The 19,999-nt window shown below is 46.8% G+C and overlaps 1 protein-coding gene across 3 annotated transcripts in view; it reads right to left on the minus strand.

The window, feature by feature from the left end:
- Positions 1-19,679, minus strand: part of ETV5 (ETS variant transcription factor 5) — a 71,563-nt gene extending 51,884 nt beyond the window's left edge. Inside the window, exons 1-5 of one of the 3 annotated variants that reach the window (XM_021005653.2) lie at positions 19,517-19,679; positions 16,300-16,445; positions 16,073-16,160; positions 15,911-15,958; positions 15,765-15,815 (exon numbers count right to left, since the gene is read on the minus strand). In XM_021005653.2, coding sequence (XP_020861312.1) covers positions 15,765-15,815; positions 15,911-15,958; positions 16,073-16,160; positions 16,300-16,344 — 232 coding nt within the window. In that variant the 5' untranslated portion in view covers positions 16,345-16,445; positions 19,517-19,679. Of the gene's footprint in view, positions 1-15,764; positions 15,816-15,910; positions 15,959-16,072; positions 16,161-16,299; positions 16,446-19,362; positions 19,447-19,516 lie in introns of those variants that run through there. The other 2 variants (XM_021005654.2, XM_078154691.1) reach the window with 2 other exon arrangements.
- Between the last annotated feature and the right edge of the window lie 320 nt (positions 19,680-19,999).

Raw genomic sequence — 19,999 nt, forward strand, 5'->3', positions numbered from 1 at the left:
TCCCTGAATGGGCCATATGAGACAGACATGACAGGAGTGAGCCCCAAGCCTCCGTCCCCCTCTCACCCTGCCTCGAACCCCTTTAGACAGAAAGTGACAGTTACCCATTCTTCCACAGTTAACATGGGGGTGGGATAGAGGAAGAAAACAACTAGGCGAGGTAAGTGGAGGAAGCAGATGTAGGAGTCTGTGGAAATGAAGGGGGAGAAATATCGGTGAATGAAAGAGATGTCTCCCTGGGGAAGTCATAGGTTGCCTGGATCTTGGAGTCCTTGTGTCTAAAATGATGAGGTTAGGTTGGTCCAGGTCAGTGGTGTCAAACTCTGACAGAAACAGGGCCACTAAACCGTGCCAAGCATCCCTGCAGGCCGCAGACTGACTTAGAACGTATGAACATAGTTTACGTTCTACTACGTTTTAATTTATTTCACTATTTCCCAATCACATTTGAACCTAGTGGCTGGAGAGAGTAATGTCGCCTGCACTGTTGCTGGTGGCCATCGTGTTCGACACCTCTAGTCTAGATGAGGACACTGTCCCTCCCTGTCCACCAGCAGCAGGACTCTCCTCATGTGCCCTGGTTCTCATCCTGACCAAAGAACTGGGTCATCCAAGACCAGGCTATTGAGCTTTTAATGTCTGGGGGTCTTGAAAAAGCCCCTCTCTGCCAGCTAGATAGGAATGTGGAAGGCTGAACTTGGGAAACGCCTAATGCTTTTCATCACGGGACTTGAGTTCTAACCCTGGTTCTTCCTTTTACTTCTCTTGTAACCTTGAGCAAGGCAATGCAACTTCTGGGGACTCAATTTCCTCATGCAGTAGAGAGCGCACTAGACTTGGGAGTCAGGAAGACCTGGGTTCAAATCCCACCTCAGACACCTTCTAGCTGTGACTCCAGGGAAGTCATTTAGCTACTTTATGCCTCCATTTCCTCCCCTATGAAATGAAGACCAGATGGCCTTTAAGATCCCTACTATCTCTAAGTGGATGAACGGATGAAAATTCTATCCTAAGAATCAGGTCAGAGCCATGGCAGCATGAGAGGACAAAGGGTTAATTGGATTTGCAGTTAGACCCTGGGTCAGCATGCTTGCTCTACCACTTACTAGCGAAGAGAGCTTGAGCCACCATTCTGCTTTTTTCAGACTCAGTTTTCCTTTTAGTAAAACGGGGATAATCTTTGAACTTCCTACTTCATTGGGGTTTGTTGTGAGATCATACTGTAAGTCTTAACATGCAACATAAAAGTGAGTACTTCCTAAACATGCTCTTAACTTGTTGAAGGTTTCCAGTTGGCAAAAGCCACGTGTCAGTGGTAAACACCCCATCAAGACTTGGAAATGTGGCCACCACACGCCACGCTGCCTTGAGAAGCAGACAAAGGCGAGGGGTCTACTTGGGGATAACAGGCCGCCAGTTTCCTCTCCCTCTTTCATTCTGCATGCAAGGGCCTGTGGGCATTCCATGGGTAGGCGCCACAAGAGGTGGCTTTCCCTAAATCTTCAAGATAGGTGCCATGCTCCAGACAAACTGACAGCTGCACAGAAACAGCAGCTGACACCCCTCAAGGATGTGTTACAAAGCGCTTTATCTAACCCCAAAAAGGAGGGACAGGTTTAAGTAAAAGGAAGATGACTTTAAACACCCATCAGGAAAAGGCTGTCAGTAAGCACATCACCAGGGGCTTGTATCACCCGCCCATCCCTGCTAAACACATGTGCCCGCAGTGCTTGTGAAGGACCATGAACAGCAGGGGAGGGGCTGCCTGACCTGGGGTGTCAAGGTGCTCGGATGGAGAGCTGGAGCTCTGCTGTGGCACCACGAAGCCAGGAGGAGTGCTGGGCAAACAAAACATCACGGGGCATGCACAAACTTGTCTGGATGGTTAACACGGACTCTGCCTGGCAACAGTTTCCAAAAATAAAGCTTTGAAATTTTACCAAATTTAGTTAGGGAGCATAAGTTCTAAAAACAGAACTGCTGCAGGTTTGGGGAATATGTTGCTTCCTTGAATTCCTGCTCTAACTAGACTCTTCCAAATGCGAATTTTTAAAACAATATTGGGAATATCACTAAGAACTGTCAAACCATTAGAGCACATCGTGTTGACATTTTCAACTTTCAAAAAACTTTCCACAAAATTTCAATGGCTTCCCCCAGATGTTCCATTTTTCAAATATCAAACATCTCCTGCTAACAGTCAGCCAGCTCCTCATGCCCGTGCTGCAAGGCCATTCTGTAAAAGATGAAGGAAACGGTCCTGAAGGAGAAGGGTAAGACAAGGTGCCGACAGCCAACTACGTTCCAGGGATACGACCTGAAATGTCTGCGTTTGATTTTAAAAATACACTTTAAAACAGCCAATAAGGAAGGAATTCTGTCTCAGCTCCCAGTTACACTTTTAATGACCTCCTATACGAGAAGCCATGTGGCTTTCCTATGGATCAACGTCTTGGGGTTGACTGTCCCAGGCCAGCGTATGCACCGAAATACTCTAAAAACAAGGCTCACCACACAAAGGGGACTCTATTTTAACCCTGGTGACACTAAGTCAGGAGGCGACACGGCCAGCTGCAGCTGGCAGAACAACGTCAGCACTGTTGTACGCCATCCCCTCTAGAACCCGCAGATTTCAGAGAGATTTCCAGATACGAAACCTGATTTCTAAGTTAGGGAAATAAATGAGTAGCAGTAGGAGGAAAAGATTTCTTTTCACCCCAGTGAGCTGACTGCACTTGGTTGACTCCCCTTAACTCTGCACTCTTCCACCACTGTGGTATTTTTCTTATTGTCATTTAGGTCTCAGTTGTGTTAAGGGACTGTCACGGCTGAGATTCAACACCTCTGTGATGACAGGTCTTTCGGTGACTCCAATCTTTACACCCAGAGTGGCGGCTGATGATAGACGTGCCTAGGCTTACTGTGGCTTGGTATGACACTTAGAGAGACAGAGGCTCAGGGTGCCTCTAGGATTTCCTCAGAGATTTATTTGGGAGAGTTACAGGACTTCACCAGGCCTTGGTTAAGGATTATGGCAGTGAAAGAAGGTGATATGACAGAGGGTAAGGCAGACAACAGAACTGGGGCAGGGGTGGGGGGAGAAGAGGGTATGAAAAGATCAAAGAGTGGCTGAGCTTGAACATGGTGGTACCCAAGTCATAAAGCTAGTTCCTAAGTCAGAGCTAGAAACAGAGCCCAGCATTCCTGGGCTCCAAGCAGCAGGTCAATTGCAGAACAGAGGTCACACTGGATTGGTGGAGGGAAGCTCCTCACTGGAAGTTCCCTACACCAAAGTAATCTCAAATTAGGACAAAAGAGGTCTTTATGTAGTGAGGGCCCAGCTGTTTCCCACTCTTCCTTGTCTAGCAGAGTGCCAAGGTGGGGGTGGGGGTGGCAAAAGAAACAGGGACTCCCATGAGAATCAGAAGCAGAACCAAGGTCATGGTTTCTGCCTTAAAGGAACTTCTGCCTTATGGGCATCTGACCCTCAAACATTTCATGAATACATTTGCCTCCCTATCCCCTCACATCTTAAAACAGTTTCTCTTGTGGTCTCGGCACTCCTAGGGCAGGGAGACAGAGCTGGGGGGCCTGAAAGTTCCAGGCTTAATCCTAAAAAGAGATGAGTTCCGTTTGGGCCTCATCTTCTAGGCCAACTTTTAAACCACATACTCTGTTCAACTTTTCCTGGGCTGCTTCTAGGGGGGCATGCTTTCCCTAAAGAGAAGGCCACATTTAAATCACAGGTCAGGCTCTTGTTTCTTCTTTTAGGAAGATATTAATTCCCATTTCGATAATCACAGCCCACCTTTATAAAGAGACCTGTTTGTCCTAACAACCCTGGGAGGCTTGTGGAGACAAGCAGATCTAAGTGAAACACAGGAAAGCATTCTGCCTGCCCTGAAGCCTCAGAGAAAGCCTCCATGTTACTGTCATGTCAAGTCGTCCCCAAGTCTCCATATCACCGAGATGGTGACAACTTCTGGAGCCCAAGCGTCTATAGGGAAAGGCCAGCTTCAGTTTTGTCTTTGTATCTCCTGAGCTCAGCATACACCAGGTACTTAATAAATGTTGAGTGTGTAACATAAATGCAGAATTCTATAGAACGTACAGACATATACTATAGCCATGAAAACTTATGACTTCTGGGTCACTCTGTATCTACTTATATATTCTCTCTCTCTCTCACACACACACACACACATTTCGTTTAATCACTTTTTAGTGATGTCCAACTCTCTGTGACTCCATTTGGGGTTTTCTTGGCAAAGATACTGAATTGGTTTACCTTTTCCTCCTCCAGCTCATTTAACAGATGAGGAAACTGAGACAAACAGGGTGAAGTGACTGGCCCAGGGTCACACAGCTAGTAAGTGTCCGAGGCCAGATTTGAGCTCAAGTCTTCCTGAATCCAGACCCGGCACACTATTCACTGTGCTACCTAGCTGCCCATATGTTTATATGTCTCTGTGTATGTGTGTGTGTGTGTGTGTGTGTGTGTGTGTGCACGCGAGACACACCTATATATAGACAGAAGAATGACTGAGAGGAGAAACAAAGTCAGTTTGAATTTGATGTGTCTACAGTTAGAATAAAGTTGCATTTTAAGTTTTCTTTCGAAAAAGGAGTAGGACACTCAAGTCCTCTGGAAAATTGTCTTTTCCGATACACTGATTTTGTGACCTTGGAAAAAGGTTCATCTACTTCCTGGTCTAACAGGACAGAGACAGACATCTGTAAAGCTTTCCCCCGCATACGGCTGAAAAGTGTTTATGTAAGTTTAAGTCTCTCTCTCTCTCTCTGTCCTTTAGGGGATAAAAAAATATCAGCATCTTCTGCCCCATCTGATAGCTTGCATTACCTCCTGAGGTTTCAGACTCTGACACCCAAGGACAAAATGCCCAGGCCTGCTCTTTTTTTCTAATGAGGAAGGGAAGACATTCTTGCTTAAGACCAATTTAACATGGGAGACGTACTGCAGAAAATAGAAGGCCTGATTTGGTCATGTACCTTGGGGCACAAAAGCAGATGGATGGGGCCTTTCTAGTGGGGAGGAATCAGGGTTAAGGACTGAGAACAGAGCTCACTGACCTTGGGACAATTTCCTGCAGTGGGTTTTATCCACCCAAGATTGCACCATTAGAAGATCTTTACCAAATGCCCAGGGTGGGAATTTCCCAATAGCAATGGCTGTAGAGACTCTAGAATATTAAAGTCGGCCACCCCACACAGAGCACAGAACATCACACGAGTTACTCTGCTGAGCCCAACGACAAAGAGAAAACCACTGGGCTGACAGTGGGAAGGTCTGGGTTCAAGTGGCAGCCCTAACACTTACCAGCCCTGCATGTCAGCAGGACCAAGTCATGTATTTGCCCTGATGAGTTTCTTCATCTACAATATGAGGACGACACCTGTCCCACCCCTCTTGAGTCACCGGGAGAAAGAAAACTGCAAACACCACCCCCACAACCACAACTCACTCTATCCTCTGCTGGCAAGTCTACAGCACTCTGCAGCACGTGAAGGCAGGGTGAAAACATCCGCTGGACCTCCTGACTAGACAGATGAATGCTGCAGAAATCATTACCACTATTTCACAGATGAAGAAACTGATGCTCAGACAGGTAAAGTATTTGAAATGGGATTAGAAACCAGGTGCTACCTCCCACCCCCAGATCTTCTCCCACTGCGCCCCCCTGCTATGGGGAGAATGCCTGGTGCCCATCATCCCAGTGAGGCCTTCTGGTGACGAATCTGTACCTCTAGAGTATCTGAATTCTAGAATTCAGCCTCTAACATTCCTGTGATTACTGGGGCTATGCTGGTCTGGTGTTGTTTTGACAGCTACAGAGGCTGGGATGGTCCTAGTGTTTTCCTGAGGTTTCTTTTGGGAATTAAAGCATTTTCCTACGCCCTGGATAAGGGTTTTTAGCAGTGATGGGGAAAAAAGATGTAGAAAGGCCATCGTTTGGTAGATGGATCACAGATTTGTAACTGGAAGGGATGAGGGATCTCAGACCCCATTCAGACCAATCTACTCATTTTATAAACAAGGAACAGAGACCTAGAAAGGTGAAGTCGTGGCCAAGGTCACACACGTAGTAAAATAGCATGGCTGGAACTAGAAGCCAGGCCCTCTGCCTCTGCAGCATATCAGGCACTTTGGAAAACATTTGAGAAAGCAAGGCCTGAAGGCTCACACCTGGGTACTCTGCACAGCGGTACAAACCGATGAAACGGGGAAGTCAGGTCCGAGGGGAAACATGGACATCAACCATCAGCTGGAGAGGACAGAAGGCGGCAGTGTCTGTGAATGGCCAGAGAGGTTGGCCTGGAGAGAAGTAGAGTCCGAGGGCGAAGCTTGGCACGAGAAAGGGGCCTACTTGAGAAGAAGGTACAATTTGCCATTCAATCCCCAACAGGAGAACACTCTTTCTCTTCTGCAGAGGCATTGCCATGGAGACACAGAAACTTTCCCTGGAATGGAGGGGGGCGGTGACCAGGGAGCAGCCACAGCTCCCCTCGGCCCTTTCAGGCCTCCTCTGAGCCCAGCCTGGCTGAGCAACAGCAGCAGGGAAGCCAGAAGAGCAGGACTCTGGAGGCCAGCCAGCTGCCAATCACAAGCAGATTTCTTTCTAACAGTCTCGGTGCTGCTCAAGTTGGTTGTTTTTCCACGAGGAGCACAATGGGGTCCGGTCATTCACTGAAAAAGTCTGCAAGTGGGCACCGCCCTCCATTCACAACCAATTTGGAATGCTCCCCTCCCGGGAGAGGGGAGTGCAGGGGGAAGGGGGGCCTCCACACTGCAGTCCAAGAAATGGGAAATGACACTTAGGATCATAACAGAGACCAGCTGTCTGCAAAGGGAACCTCACACTGCAGGCAGCGTTTATGCAAGAAACTCAAACGCTGCAGGAATGGCCTGCTCTGCTCCCTAGGATGCAGCTCGGCCCAGCACTTGCTGAAGTCAGGAATGATTGGGCAAGGCAGCTCCAAGGGAGCTCCGGAAGTGCCCTCTGGCAAAAGGAAGAGGGCCAAAGAAAAACCAACTTGTGCAGCTTTGCTCCAAAGAGTTGTTTAAATCTGCCTGCTGGCTACCAGCAGAGAGACACATTCTTCAGTGATGTGGCCCTCGTGCTCAGGGCTGGGCGAGTCTGAGGCCTGCTTTCTGTGAGGGGCCTGCTCTGCAGTCAGCTCACAGGTTGCAGAGGGCTCTACTCACCAACGTCCCCACACGACGGGCTCCCAGCAGTCCCTGCTTACTGGATGCTGCCTTCTTCAAGTGCCCCTCCACAACAATTCAACAACAGCTCCTCCCTTTGAACTTCAGAATGAAGGGGAAGGCGGTCCCGAATATGGCCCCCAGTCCGGGGCTGGAGAATGGTAACTCTGACGTGGGCTTTACTGTTCAAGACAAACCATTGTGCCGGCTTCTAAGACAATTCTTCCAAGCCGGAATCCTTCCAGAAGTGAGGGCAGGCAGCCAGCTAGTCTGGTAACCAAGTGTCGTGAGAGATGAGGTGATTCCCCAGATGTCCAATCTAGCCGTCAGCTCTTATTTCAAAGGCTGTTTCTTTATGATTCTTGTATGCACCTTTCTGTCTCGGCCCACCCGCCATCAAGGCTTTGGTCCACCGGTCCTGACTGCTCTAGGTGCCACCCTACCCCCCAAATCCACTCTTGATGTTCCCAACACAGTATCTCTCTAGGACAGTCTGTGTCTCTGACCAAACCTTCCCCATTCAACAGCCCCAGATGGCCTCAGGATCTAGACCAAATTCTGATGGTTGGCCGACCACAGGCGATCCTTGCCCTATCTCTCTAGCCCCTCCACTTGCAGCCTCTTAGGTCGCCTCCTTTCTGCCTGCAATCCTCTTCCCTCCATGTTTGGGATCCTTCCTCAAAGTCTTTACTTCAGGTTCTCTTCTCCTTATTAACCAAACTATTCATTTATCATAGTTTATATCTTCCATGACGAGTCAATCATTCCTTCCTAAAAGGTATAGCTGTGGCTGGTCCAGGTACACCAACACAGCTGCCCCTCCATAGGTTTATCTATCATTATGGCTACAGGGTGAACGAGGGAAGCATACATGGCCATGTGTCAACATGCACATGAATAGACTGGCACAGCTGGTGCTCCAGTAAGACGCTCACCTTCAGAGAGGTTTGGCAACTGCCATGATGTTCAGAGTATTGTGCTGAAAGTGCCAGTCACAGACCAACAACCAGGACCCTGTCAATGAACTGAAGGAGTTCACAGAATGAAACTATCTACGACAACTGAATCTGGGCCCGGCATTGGTATTACTGGCACTCACCCACAAGATGGGCGCTGAACATGACAAAACTCCGCTCTCCCCGGATGCCAACTGGAAAAGCATTTTGTGCCAGGGCACAGATGGGGACTCTGAACGCCTCAAGGGCACACTGTGTGCATGAAAGGGCGCTGAAAAAAATGTTGAGCAAACAGTCTCACTACAAAAAGGTTAACAAAAAACCTCAACATACTATTACAGGGACTGGAATCAAGAAAGAGATAAGGGGTCAGTGAAAACAGCAAGACATTGGGATTGGAAGATTTTCTGTGACCAGATCACAGAACCCAATCCTCAGCTTCTTTCCTTCTGAACGGTGTGAAAGAGAAGGAGCCCCAAGAGCAGGGGAGAAGGGTCAACTCTGCGAACCCTGCCAGGATCCTGTGCCCTTTGGCACCTGCACAAGTGACTTGCCTGGCAGGCCCAACTGCCCACTTCCCCTTCCCAAGGCCCACCCCAAAACCCAGGGAGGTTTGGAAGAAGGCCACTGGGTTCTGCTACAGGAGTAAGAGCAAAGATAGTCTCGAGCAGAATTCTCTCACTTTTCTTGCTTTTACTAAGACAAATTAACTAGAATTTGATGAAAGAGAATTTTGCTACAGAGCTGGCTCAGTTAGGGAAGGGGGAACTGGGAACTGACCAAAATGAGAAAGCAAAGAATGGCAATGGTTGGCCAACAATAATGGCAGCATCTCATAAGGAGAAACACAAAGATAAAAGATCATCTTTGCTTCTAGCTACCTGGTCCTCTCTTCTTTGTCCTCTGCCCTCAAAGCAACTAATCACATGGAAAAGCATTCGCTTCTGAGAATGAATTAAGAGTAACAAGTCTGCTACTCTCACTTAAACAATCGATGGACATTCTCTCTGTCAATCTTTCAGTAGCAAAGGCCTTGAGGGTGGTCCCTTCAGATAAAGCAAAGAAACAAGCCCGACGCATGCCTCCCACGTACAAGAGCAAATTCAAAATTATCAGAATTCTTGGCGGAAAAGGCATTGTATCACGGTACAAATTCCCTATGCTACTACAGGACTCTAACCAGCTGGTAAAAAATAAACTGAGATTCAAACAGGGTTAAAAACCCCCACCTTACATTTCAGAATTCACACCACAATAATGGAACAAACCTGTCCCATTCCTTCCACCATACTTGATTTACTGAACAATATTCAGGCCTAGTAGTTTGTTGACTAGCCTGAAGCAAGTTACCTGTAATTCTGGTCTTTTCCACTTGTGTCTGAGACTCAGATCTGAGAAAAATGGGTTACCTGGATTTAAGACTGTGGTCCAAATTAAATGCTCTACCATGAAAGCAAATAACTCAACATTAAGATTGATGAGGCACAAGGCTCACAGCACCCCATGAGGGGGCAGCCCTAGTTTCATGGTCTCCATTTTACAAATGAGAAAATTTAGGCTGAGTTTTATTAACCTTCCCAGAACCACAAAGCTCCTTGGTTTTCTGATTATTGGTCTAGTAACATATTATTAGATGCTGCCTCTTACAGCAAATGATCATCTAGCCTTCCTTTTTGAAACTCAGCCTTTATTCGAGACCCTTACATAACATTCAATGACTTTATAAAGGGTTGAGAAGCAAAATAATAATAATAAAATTTTTAAATTCTCATTAAAATTAACAGTCACATCTTTCCTATTTGAATAGTCAATCTAACAAGTCTCTTAAATATGAAAGGGGTTGATTAAGAAATAATCCACATTTATCTCTCAGTTTGAGATTTACAGAGTACTTACTACATAACAATCCTATGAGATCACCCCCATTTTTCAGATGAGGAAACAGAGAAGTTGACTGACTCACCCCAAGTCTCACAGCAAGGACCAGAGCTGTGGTGTAAGTCCCAGCCCCTGAATCCAAGTCTAGCTAGCACCCTTTTCCATATCTCAGATAGCCTCTCATCACGGGATACTAGGTAATCTTCTAATAACCCGAGTTAAGTCGCCTCAGTCTCCATCTCATTCTGAGAAATGCGTAGGAATCTAGAGATCTATGGGCTGCCCCAAGTCTCTGTGCTCTCACGAACAGCAAGAATGTACTGCTTAATACAAGTGATTTTTCCTTTGGAGTATCTTGAAGAAACTTTCTGTACCAATTTGGCAAGCTTTTCTTTCAAATATAGAGATGAAACGGTTGTATGTCACGTTTGCACAGTACTTAAGGTTTTACACAATTCTTTCTTTACAACATCTCTATGTCATGTGAGTGAAAACAGTATTACAGGAATTTTTACAGATGGAGAAACCACGGCTTACAGGTGAAGTACTATGTCCCTGATCACACAGCTAGTGACCTGTCGTCAAACCCAGGTATCCTAGCGCCATGTCTGGAGACGTCCTTCCCCGATCCCTCACTGTGGGGCGTAGACCAGATGATCCTGGCCTTTGAAGGATGTTTGTGGAACACACACTCTGGCAAGTGCCCACCAGGCTACAAAGGTTTTGTGTAGAGGCCCAGTGCTGGGCTCTGCATTTCTGGCATTTGAGCAGCTGCCCCAGAGGAGAGGGACTCACCACTAGAAAGAGCTACAACAGTAACTCCAGAAACTGGTGTGTTGAAGTACGGAAGGGGTGCAATTGGACTCAGTGGAGGGAAGACCCACATCTATGAAATCACGGAATATGTATGTAAGTTAAAATGTCCTCACTCCACAGGTGCAGAAATGTAACCGTAAAGAGAAGTTAAATAATTTCCATAAGATTACAGAATAAGCCAAGCTTAGAACTATGATTTAGGTGATTTAGGCCTCTTTGCTTAAAGGTGTATCTTAAGATACACCCATCTGGGTCTGTATCCAGGGATATGAAACAATCCCGAGAATTGCAGGTGTCTGTATGGGCTACATAGATCCTATTCTCTGGCACTCTGCAAACTATTTTTTTAAAAAGCATTTCCTTCTCTTCTCTGCTCAAGATTGTCATTTTATAGAAGAAAAGAACTTCTGAGCTGGGAATGACACCAGACATCATTTAGGCCAACTCAATTCTTTTCTCAAAAAGAATTTCTCACATCCACAGAACCTACGAAGAGTACGACAGTGAGTACATCATTGAACCTCTCTGGATCTGTACAATTATGGGATTAATTTAAAAGGTCTTTTCTATCTAACGGTCCACAATTCTATGAGAAGACCCTGAGAGGCTAGGGCCTAGGTGACAAGGAATAGTGATACTCAACAGAAATCGCTGATGGGTCATTCACATCTGTAGGAAATAATAACACTGAACCCCACCACAAAGTTTCTAGTTGGAGATGTTTACCAGGAGAACTAGGTTTCTTGGATCTGGGTGGGAAAATACCAGAGGAAACACAGAAGGGGGGGGGTCTTTGGAGGTATTCACAAGAATCAATGTTTGATTTATTTAAGTCACAGTTAAGCAGAATATGAAGTATCCTCTCACGAGGCAGGGAAAAGGCACAGAAACACATTTATCCTAACTCATTATTTGGAGAACAATGATTTATCATGTTTCCATTAATAAAATGTCTCCTTGCTGGCTAATGTTCCTACTTTTTTTGGTGAATTCATGAATGCACTATGGTTCACAGGAAATTTAGTGGTTAGCAATGACAGGTCACAGATAAACAATAGTTAAAAATTCTCATCTTTCTGTAATTGCAGCACTGATGACTGTGCAGGGATTTAATTGACACTGTAAAATAGAGCACTTAGGAACAACCACAGTCAGGCTTCATTCAACTTGAATGAGCCCCTCCCTCACCTCTGGCAAGATCATGTGATCTTCCAGAAGCTGACTCAAGAGGAGTAACAGACACATAATAAATGCCCTGCTAAACTGAACTGAAATTGAATATCCTACACAAGGAAGCGTGTCTAGTGGGAAGCTACAGAGTTCTGTCCTTAAGTCTATCCTGTTCAACATTCCCACCCACCCTGGATTTAAATGAAGAAAGGCTGTGTGCTTATCAAGTCCACAGATGAAGCTGGGAAGGACAGCTAGCTAACATTTTGGATGACAGGATGTTGGGATCTGAGGACATCTCAGTAGGCTGGAATACTGGGCCAAATATAACGAAGGGAAATAGGGATAAATGCAAAGTTCTGCACTTGGGTTCAAAGTATCAATTATACAAACACAATATGGGAGACATCTCACTAGGAAGGTGTCCATTTAAAAAAGATCTGAGGGATTTTGTCGACTGCAACGCAAATCTAGCGTCTAAATAGAGGTTCTTAAGCTGAGGCCTATGAATTTTTTTTTAAGTTCTGATTTCAATAAGTTTCCTTTGTAATCCTATATATTTCACTTTGTACATTTTAAGACATGATTCTAAGAAGGGGCCCATAGACTTCACCCGACTGTTGTCAATGGGTCCCTGACCCTAAAAAGGTAAAGAATCCCTGATCTAGAAGGAAGGAGGTCATAGTACCACTGCCCACTGCACCCAGGTCAGATCCCGTCCATAGGACTGTGTCTAGATGAATGAACTACCAAGCTGGAGTACAAATGGGATGGTGGAGAGACCAGAAATCCTGCCACATAAGGATCAGAAACAGGGGAATGGCTAGAGGCAGGGTGAGAAGATTTGAGGCTGGGATGTAGAAACAGATACTATCACTGTCCTCAAATATCTGAAGGGCTGTCAAGGGAAAGACTGATTAGAATGATTCTGTCTGGCCCCAGAGAGCAGAACTCAGACCAGTGACTGAAGATTCTAGGGAGGTCAATTTCAGTGTGGTATCAGAAGAAATTCCTGTAATTAGAGCTGTCCACAAACGGATGGACTGCTCAAGGCTGCCATCAAAGGAGGTGTTCAGGGAGAGGCTAAGTGACCACTTTCTGAAAATGTTACAGGGGGACTCGTGTTTGATAGTGGATGGCCAACCTCAAGGGTTCCCTTCTACTCTATGACCCTACAGAAAGGACTGTTGAATACTCAACCATAAGCATCATGCTACTGTCCTACTTAAAAACTAGAGAGAAAATCAAGCAATCCAAAACATATAAAATGCTTCATTAACAGGAAAGCTGCCCTCCAAAGCGCCTGCATTTCAAGTAAGGCGTCTAAGTGATTAAAACTTATTAACCAAACCTGCATTTCCAAAGAATCAAAACTAATTGATCTCTTCACTGTTGTTACTTGCTGTGCAGTCCTGTCTGACTCTTCATGACCTCATTTGGGGTTTTCTTAGCAGAGATAGTGCAGCGGTTTGCCATTTCCTTCTCCAGCTCATTTTACAGATGAGGCAACTGAGGCAGACAGGGTTAAGTGACTTGCCAAGGGTCACACAGCTAATAAGAGTCTGAGGCCAGATTTGAACTTAAGGAGACGTATCTTCCTGACACCAGGCCAGGAACTCTATCTGCTGCAGCACCACCTAGCTGGCCTGTAATATAAACTCATAAATACATCTTCAAATGCAAATTGGGAATGTGCTAGCAACCACCTGAAAGTCTATTTCCCTCTGCTCCCAAATGTGAAATGAATTCAGAGCCAGTCCTCTCACTTCTCCTTATCACTCTTTAGGTTATAAAGAAACACAGTGTCGTGAAGGCATTTCATGGAGCCCCGGCCAGAAGACAAAAAAGCCACCTCCCACACGGTCGGCAGTTTGGAAGGGCTGGGCCCCATCACCAACACAGAACAAAGCCGGCCTACAAATCCCCTGCCTTTCATCTTGGAAGAAAACAGAGAATTCCAGTTGTCTTCAGCCATTTAGTGGCAAACTTCCCAATCACTTTAAAGCAATCAAAGAGCAATGATTAACACGTATTTACTTTCATAGAGCAAGCTGTGACCGAGCTGAAGCCATTCACCTATGGGCTCACTCTGTTTCCTTTTCAAGTTTCATGGCAATGTGCCTTAGAGATGAGGCCTGTTATTAAGGAATATTTCACTGGTACCTCTGTTCTAACAATTAGTGATTCAGAATATCCCTCCTGAGGGCTTGCCCCAGAGAGGCTGCCTCTGTGTGTGCATGTACGTACACACACACACACACACACACACACACACACACACACACACACACACACACACACAAAATGCCCCTTTGATCAGAAATGATCCCAAACTGTGAACAGTTTCCTCGGTAGAGAGGGAGAAATTGTATCCCTGCCTGGCTCAGGTGTCTGCTATCACAAACGATGACTAAGAGCCATGATTTTCTCCATGATGCAACTCTCCAGAGGGGCACCATTTTCTTCCATTTTCTCTTAGCCGTGCTCACTTGCTGGTGACTAATGCTCTCTCCAGCAGCTCTGCACTGCTCAAATTTCATCAGCAAGCTCTGTCCTTGACGGCCTCTTGGCCCATAAAAGCTACCAAACCTGTGGAGGGCAGCAGTGAAAAACGAGGGCCAAAGGAACCATCTCACTGTAGCCGTGAAGAGCCGCCTGGTGTTTTCACCATTATGTTTTATTGCCCCTGAAGTAACGAGCAATTAATGTTCATTTTAAGGGGAAAACTGTCTGCAAATGAGGAAACTGGAAAGCCTACATTTGACAGAGTAAGGGCATCAGGGTTAGAAAGAAGCAAATGCCCTATCAATATTTGGTCATGTACCACAGCACTCATCCTCCTTTAATGTCGAGGTAGAAACAAGACCCAGTGGCCTTCATAATCACAAATTGAAACAACGATTACCCGTGATCTTTCATTAACCAGAATTAGGGGGAGTGGGGAGAGCATGGGCACTTGTCAGAGAAAGCCATACCCAGAAAATGAACTCAGGGCAGAGCCTCAATAACCTCTCAAGCCAGGCAGCTGAGGTACCTGAATGGGTACCTCTATGTACCGATCTGCACTATCAGCCTACAGCAATGAACCAAGGTTCAGCAAGGTCTAAGACCCTCACCACAAGATCCTCAAATGATTCTGGTACCTGATTCCAGGGTATACATACATTTCAGAAATAGTTCAATAAGATTACCTTCACATACAATCCCTTTGAAATTCTGCTGCATCTTTAAGGACTGCTGGGATTCCAACCTTCAGTTCCCTGGTGGTGAGCCTTATCAAACTTAGCTAGCTAAGGTGGTCCTCAGACAACACACTTGGAATTCATCCCTGGGTCCACCCTCAAAGCCTTCCTCCCCAAGCTGGGAGAACTTGAACTGGCCTAGAGCAGCCTTTGAGAATGCAATTTTGCTGCCACATCTCAACAAGACATCAGAGTATGACCAGGGTAAGCAATGAACCCATAAGTGTTATGTGTGTTAAGCAAAAAAATTCAGCTAACCCCATTCCCCAAACACCCAGTGAAGTGATATTTCACTAGAGATTCTCGTAGTAGCTGAAATAAGGACTATTCAGAACGATGATGATATGTTAGAATGTCTAGAAAATGAATGGACTTTTGTCAACAGTGAAGGACTATACAAAGGTCAGCTAGGATTATTTTTTTTTATCAGTGAGAGTTCAAATGAGACCAGCGAACAATAAGTAGGAAGGTGCTTACGGTTATCAGACTGAAAATCTGGGACAAACTGTTCATCATCCGGAACTTGTGCTGTGGGGAAAAAAGACATTTTAGACCTTTCCATTTATATGAAAATGTGCAGTCAAATATTTTGCATGCAAAAGCTGGACAGCTGAGAAACTTGCCTTCAGCTAACCAGGCCTCCTGGAGTTGGCTGAGATCCTGAAACAACTCTGGAATTGAAAATAACAATAAAACAAAAGAAGAAGTTACAAGCTACTTGGGAAAAGGAGAAGTCTCCGAGCTGCTCGGTTTAAGCAATGCTATAATCCAGCCCAGCATACTACCTTCGGAATCGTGAGCCAGATCGGTGTCCAAGAACTTTCTCTTTCTGTCAATCACAGGCCTTGCTCGAAAGTCCTCAGGGTGAGATTTCTGAAAGAAGCGAAGAGCTGCATGCTAAAGACTGCTCTTAAGCGCGAAGCTTTGGAGAGAGGTGGCACCATTAACTACATAAAGAGAAGGCTCCCATTTGAAGGACTCCAAACGCAAACAAAAGGCCACATAAACTTACCCCGGGGGCCATAAAAGGGACTTGCTGATCATAAAAACCATCCATTGTGCTTCTAATGTCTTTAATATCCCTCTGAAAGGTTTTAGCATTGAGTAATTCCTGGGTTAAAGGGGTCCTGTTGTTTTGTGAATCTCAACGATTTCAATCTAGAAACAAGAGAAAAAACAGAAAGACATGAAGAATTCGAAGCTGCAGCTTCTTTAAGCTCTCAAAGAGAACATTCCCTTTCTAGGTGGCTCTCAAAGGTCACTTACAGCCACTAACTGCAGGGCTAGATTAAAAGCGTCCAAACTACAACATTTAAAAGGCAAATCTATTTGCCTATTTGACAGATTTTAATCAGAGGCGAGCTACCCTGGGACAAAACAGGAATGGAGCCCCGAGGGGGGGAGGAATAATCCACATTTCAAAAGGATTCATCGAAGGTCGTGGTGAAATGGTAGTGAGGGTGTTCATCGTGGTTATTTATAGACAAGTAGAATCTTGACAGAGGCCAGTGGAGGAAGCAAAGAGCAGAGCTCAAGTATTCAGTGATAGCCGAACTGAAAATCAAATACCAAGAGAAAGCATCTCAGCTGAACATTTAACAGGAAAATTTTTGCACCTAAATTTTCAACAACACAACTATCTCATTTCAATTCATTCTCATTCCTGACTTGCACCTTCCAAATCTACTCCAAGCCATCAGTTTATGTGCAGGGGCCACACCTTTGTGATATAAACTGCAGACACCAGTTCAAAGAAAACTATGGAATGGATGCCTTTGGAGAAACTTCCAAGAGCTTTCTGGCACTTCAAAAGGCTGGTGAGCTGACAGATTCACAAAAGTGAAGTTGTTTATTAAGCAGAATTTTATTTCTGGTTAAGCTTATTTCCCCAAAAAGGCAGTAAGGAAACTAAATGAAAACTCTTTTAGCCAATTTGAAAGAAGGGAGGATCAGAGTCATCAGATAGCTATCCTAATTTGGAAAAAACAAAATCATAATTTTAAGAAGATACTTTCTTTCCGATACATTCTAAAAGGCAGCAAAAAGCAACCAAGAAGGGGAAAGAATCTTGATTTATTAAACTATTATGATTTCAGATCTCCCTGGATTAAAGAATAATTTTCCTATTGAGTTAAAATAATACATTTTCCAGTAGGTGCCAACCATGAGATTGTTTTGAACACTAGTTATAAAAGTAGACGAAATGTTCAAAACTAAGGAGATTCCCAAGCCTTCTACATTCCTCTCTGACTATTGGCAATTCCGATCAGCTATTAATACAAAGCCAAGGAAGGCAGGAGGGGAGGGATGAAGCACAGCGCACATTTCATAACTTTGCAAGGAAAAAAAATTTAAAAAGAAACCCTCTCTATCCAAACAGAAAGAAAACTTTCAGGCTACCCTCCCCCCTTCTCCAATGTCTCCAAAGGTTATGCAAAAATCTCGAATGCTCAAGCAGAATATAAAAGAATTCGAAGACATTTCTCTCCCACTTCCCACAATCTGTCACAGTCTATGGTTTAAGAGTGTGTGTGAGAGTGTGTGCGTGCGTGTGTGTGTGTGTGTGTGTGTGTGTGTGTGTGTGTGTTCGGGGACAAGAGCGGTGAGATATTTTTAGTCTTATTATGAAATACATTACAGAATCCTTCACCATGAAATACAAAGATATTTTCCAGATTCAGAGGTAATCTCTCTTAAGCAGATCTTAACAGTTAAGCGTCCAGAAAATAAACTCCATTTTTTGTTTAAATTAATTACTTAGAATGTAAGCAAACATTCATTCTGGAGTTCAAACTACTTCCTTCTTTTTGCACCCAAGAAAACTAAGTCAAACAGTCCAATGAAGGCCCCCTCCCCCACAACACAAATCTGGCTTTGCTTTTATGAATGGCAGAGCCAGCAGCAGCAGGTAGAGACTGTAACTGGATCCCTAGCGTAGGGCCCCATTCACAAAACAAGACACACTTCCACCAAATTCCCAGCTTTCCCCATTCAAGAAAACTCCTTCCGATGTGCCCCCGCCCCCACCTCCAATTCACTAACTGCCTTAAGGCACAGCCCCTCCCCCTCCCCGTTTGAGGCAGAAAGCTCAAAGCTATACACACACACACACACACACACACACACACTCACACGGGGGGGGGGGACGGCGGTGTATGGCGAGCTGGAAAAAGAAACCCGCTTCATTCATAAAGTCACCCACATTCATAAAAACTTGCAGCCGCAACCGCGGCCAATCTTCTCCCACGTTCACCTCAACGGTGCGGGGTGCCGGCCCCGCTGCATCCCTAGAAATGTATCATCTCCGCCCGCGGCACCTCCTTCCAAATCTAATTTCAGCCCTAAACTCCCCCAGAAAATGGGGCCCCATAATCAGGCCCCCAAACTCAGCTCCCTAGCCATGGCTTTGAATCTATGTAACTCCCCTCTCCCGACTCCAGAACCCCTTTAAACTCTCTTTCGCTTTCCTAAGGATCCTGTAGCTCGGCGATCACCCCAGTCTACCCCCCGCCCTGTGCACCCCAAGATCATACTTCAATCTCAGCCCCTTCAGGCTCCCAGGGACTTCCCCTTAAGCCATGAGTGAAGGACCCCAACCTTCCCTAATGCACCCCATCTCAGACACCACTGGGGACCCCATCGAATTTCACGCTCCCCCCACCAGCGCCTAGGCAGCCCAGGAGTAGCCAAACTCAACCCCCGTCCCTCCAGGAATCCCCTTAACTGCCTGCAAGGCCCTCAAACCCTTCTGAATCATTCCCAGAACCCCCCAACTCCCCTAACGTCCCCCAAATTCCCATCAGGTCTCTCAGAGAGCCCTCAAGCTCCTTTCAGATCCACTCTGGGAACCCCTAACTTCTCGAGTCCTCTGAGGCGGCCCAAAAACTCTTCTCCAGCCCCCCTCAAAAAACCCCCAAACTGGTTCCCTGAGCGCCCCCCAAATCCCCGAGGGCCCCAGGAACCCCCAAACTACCATGTGCCCCTTCCAAAGGCCCCCAACCTCTCCTCGGCCCCCTGACGTACCCCTGCACGGGAGTCAGGACCCCCTCCCACTATGCTGTCCCCCCCACCTCACCTGCCCCCCCAGCTGTGCAGCGCGCCGTGTCCGTGTCCATGTCCGTGACCGGCAGACGCAGACCCGTTACGGCCCCCCGGCTCCGTTAGGCCCCGCCCTCTCTGGAGGCGGGGCCCCGCCCCCGCCCGCACCTGGGCGCGTGCCCGGGCCTCACCTGCGCGCGCTCCCGCCGCCGCCTGAGCGCGCTCCCGCTTGACAGGAACACCCCGGGCAGGGGCTCCGACCGGCCGGCTGCCTGCCTCCCTCGCCCCGGTCCCTGGCCCCGGCCCGGCCCGGCCCGGCGCTGTCCCGAAGCCCGCCTGCCCGCCCGCGCCGCCCCGCCGCCGCTCTCGGGCCGCCTCGCCGCCTAGCTCCCTCGGGCGCCGCAGCCGCCAACCCAGCGAGCGCAGCAGCCGCCCCCGAACTGGCTGAGCCTCCGCAGCCCCCCGCCGAGCCCAGCCCGGCCCCCCCCCTCCTCCCGCCTCTCCGCCTCTCCCATTGGCCCGCAGTCCCGCCCGCGCCTGTCCGTCAAGGCTTGTTTACCCCTTCTGTGGGCCAATGGCGTGGGGCCGACCCGCCAGCCCCGCTGAGGATTGGGCCGATTGCGTGTTCCGACCCGCCTCCTCGGCGGGGGAGAGGGGTCGTTTTACATAATTTA

This window comes from Phascolarctos cinereus, unplaced genomic scaffold, assembly GCF_003287225.1.
Source record: "Phascolarctos cinereus isolate Bilbo 61053 unplaced genomic scaffold, phaCin_HiC Scaffold_5;HRSCAF=322, whole genome shotgun sequence".
Lineage (NCBI taxonomy): Eukaryota > Metazoa > Chordata > Mammalia > Diprotodontia > Phascolarctidae > Phascolarctos > Phascolarctos cinereus.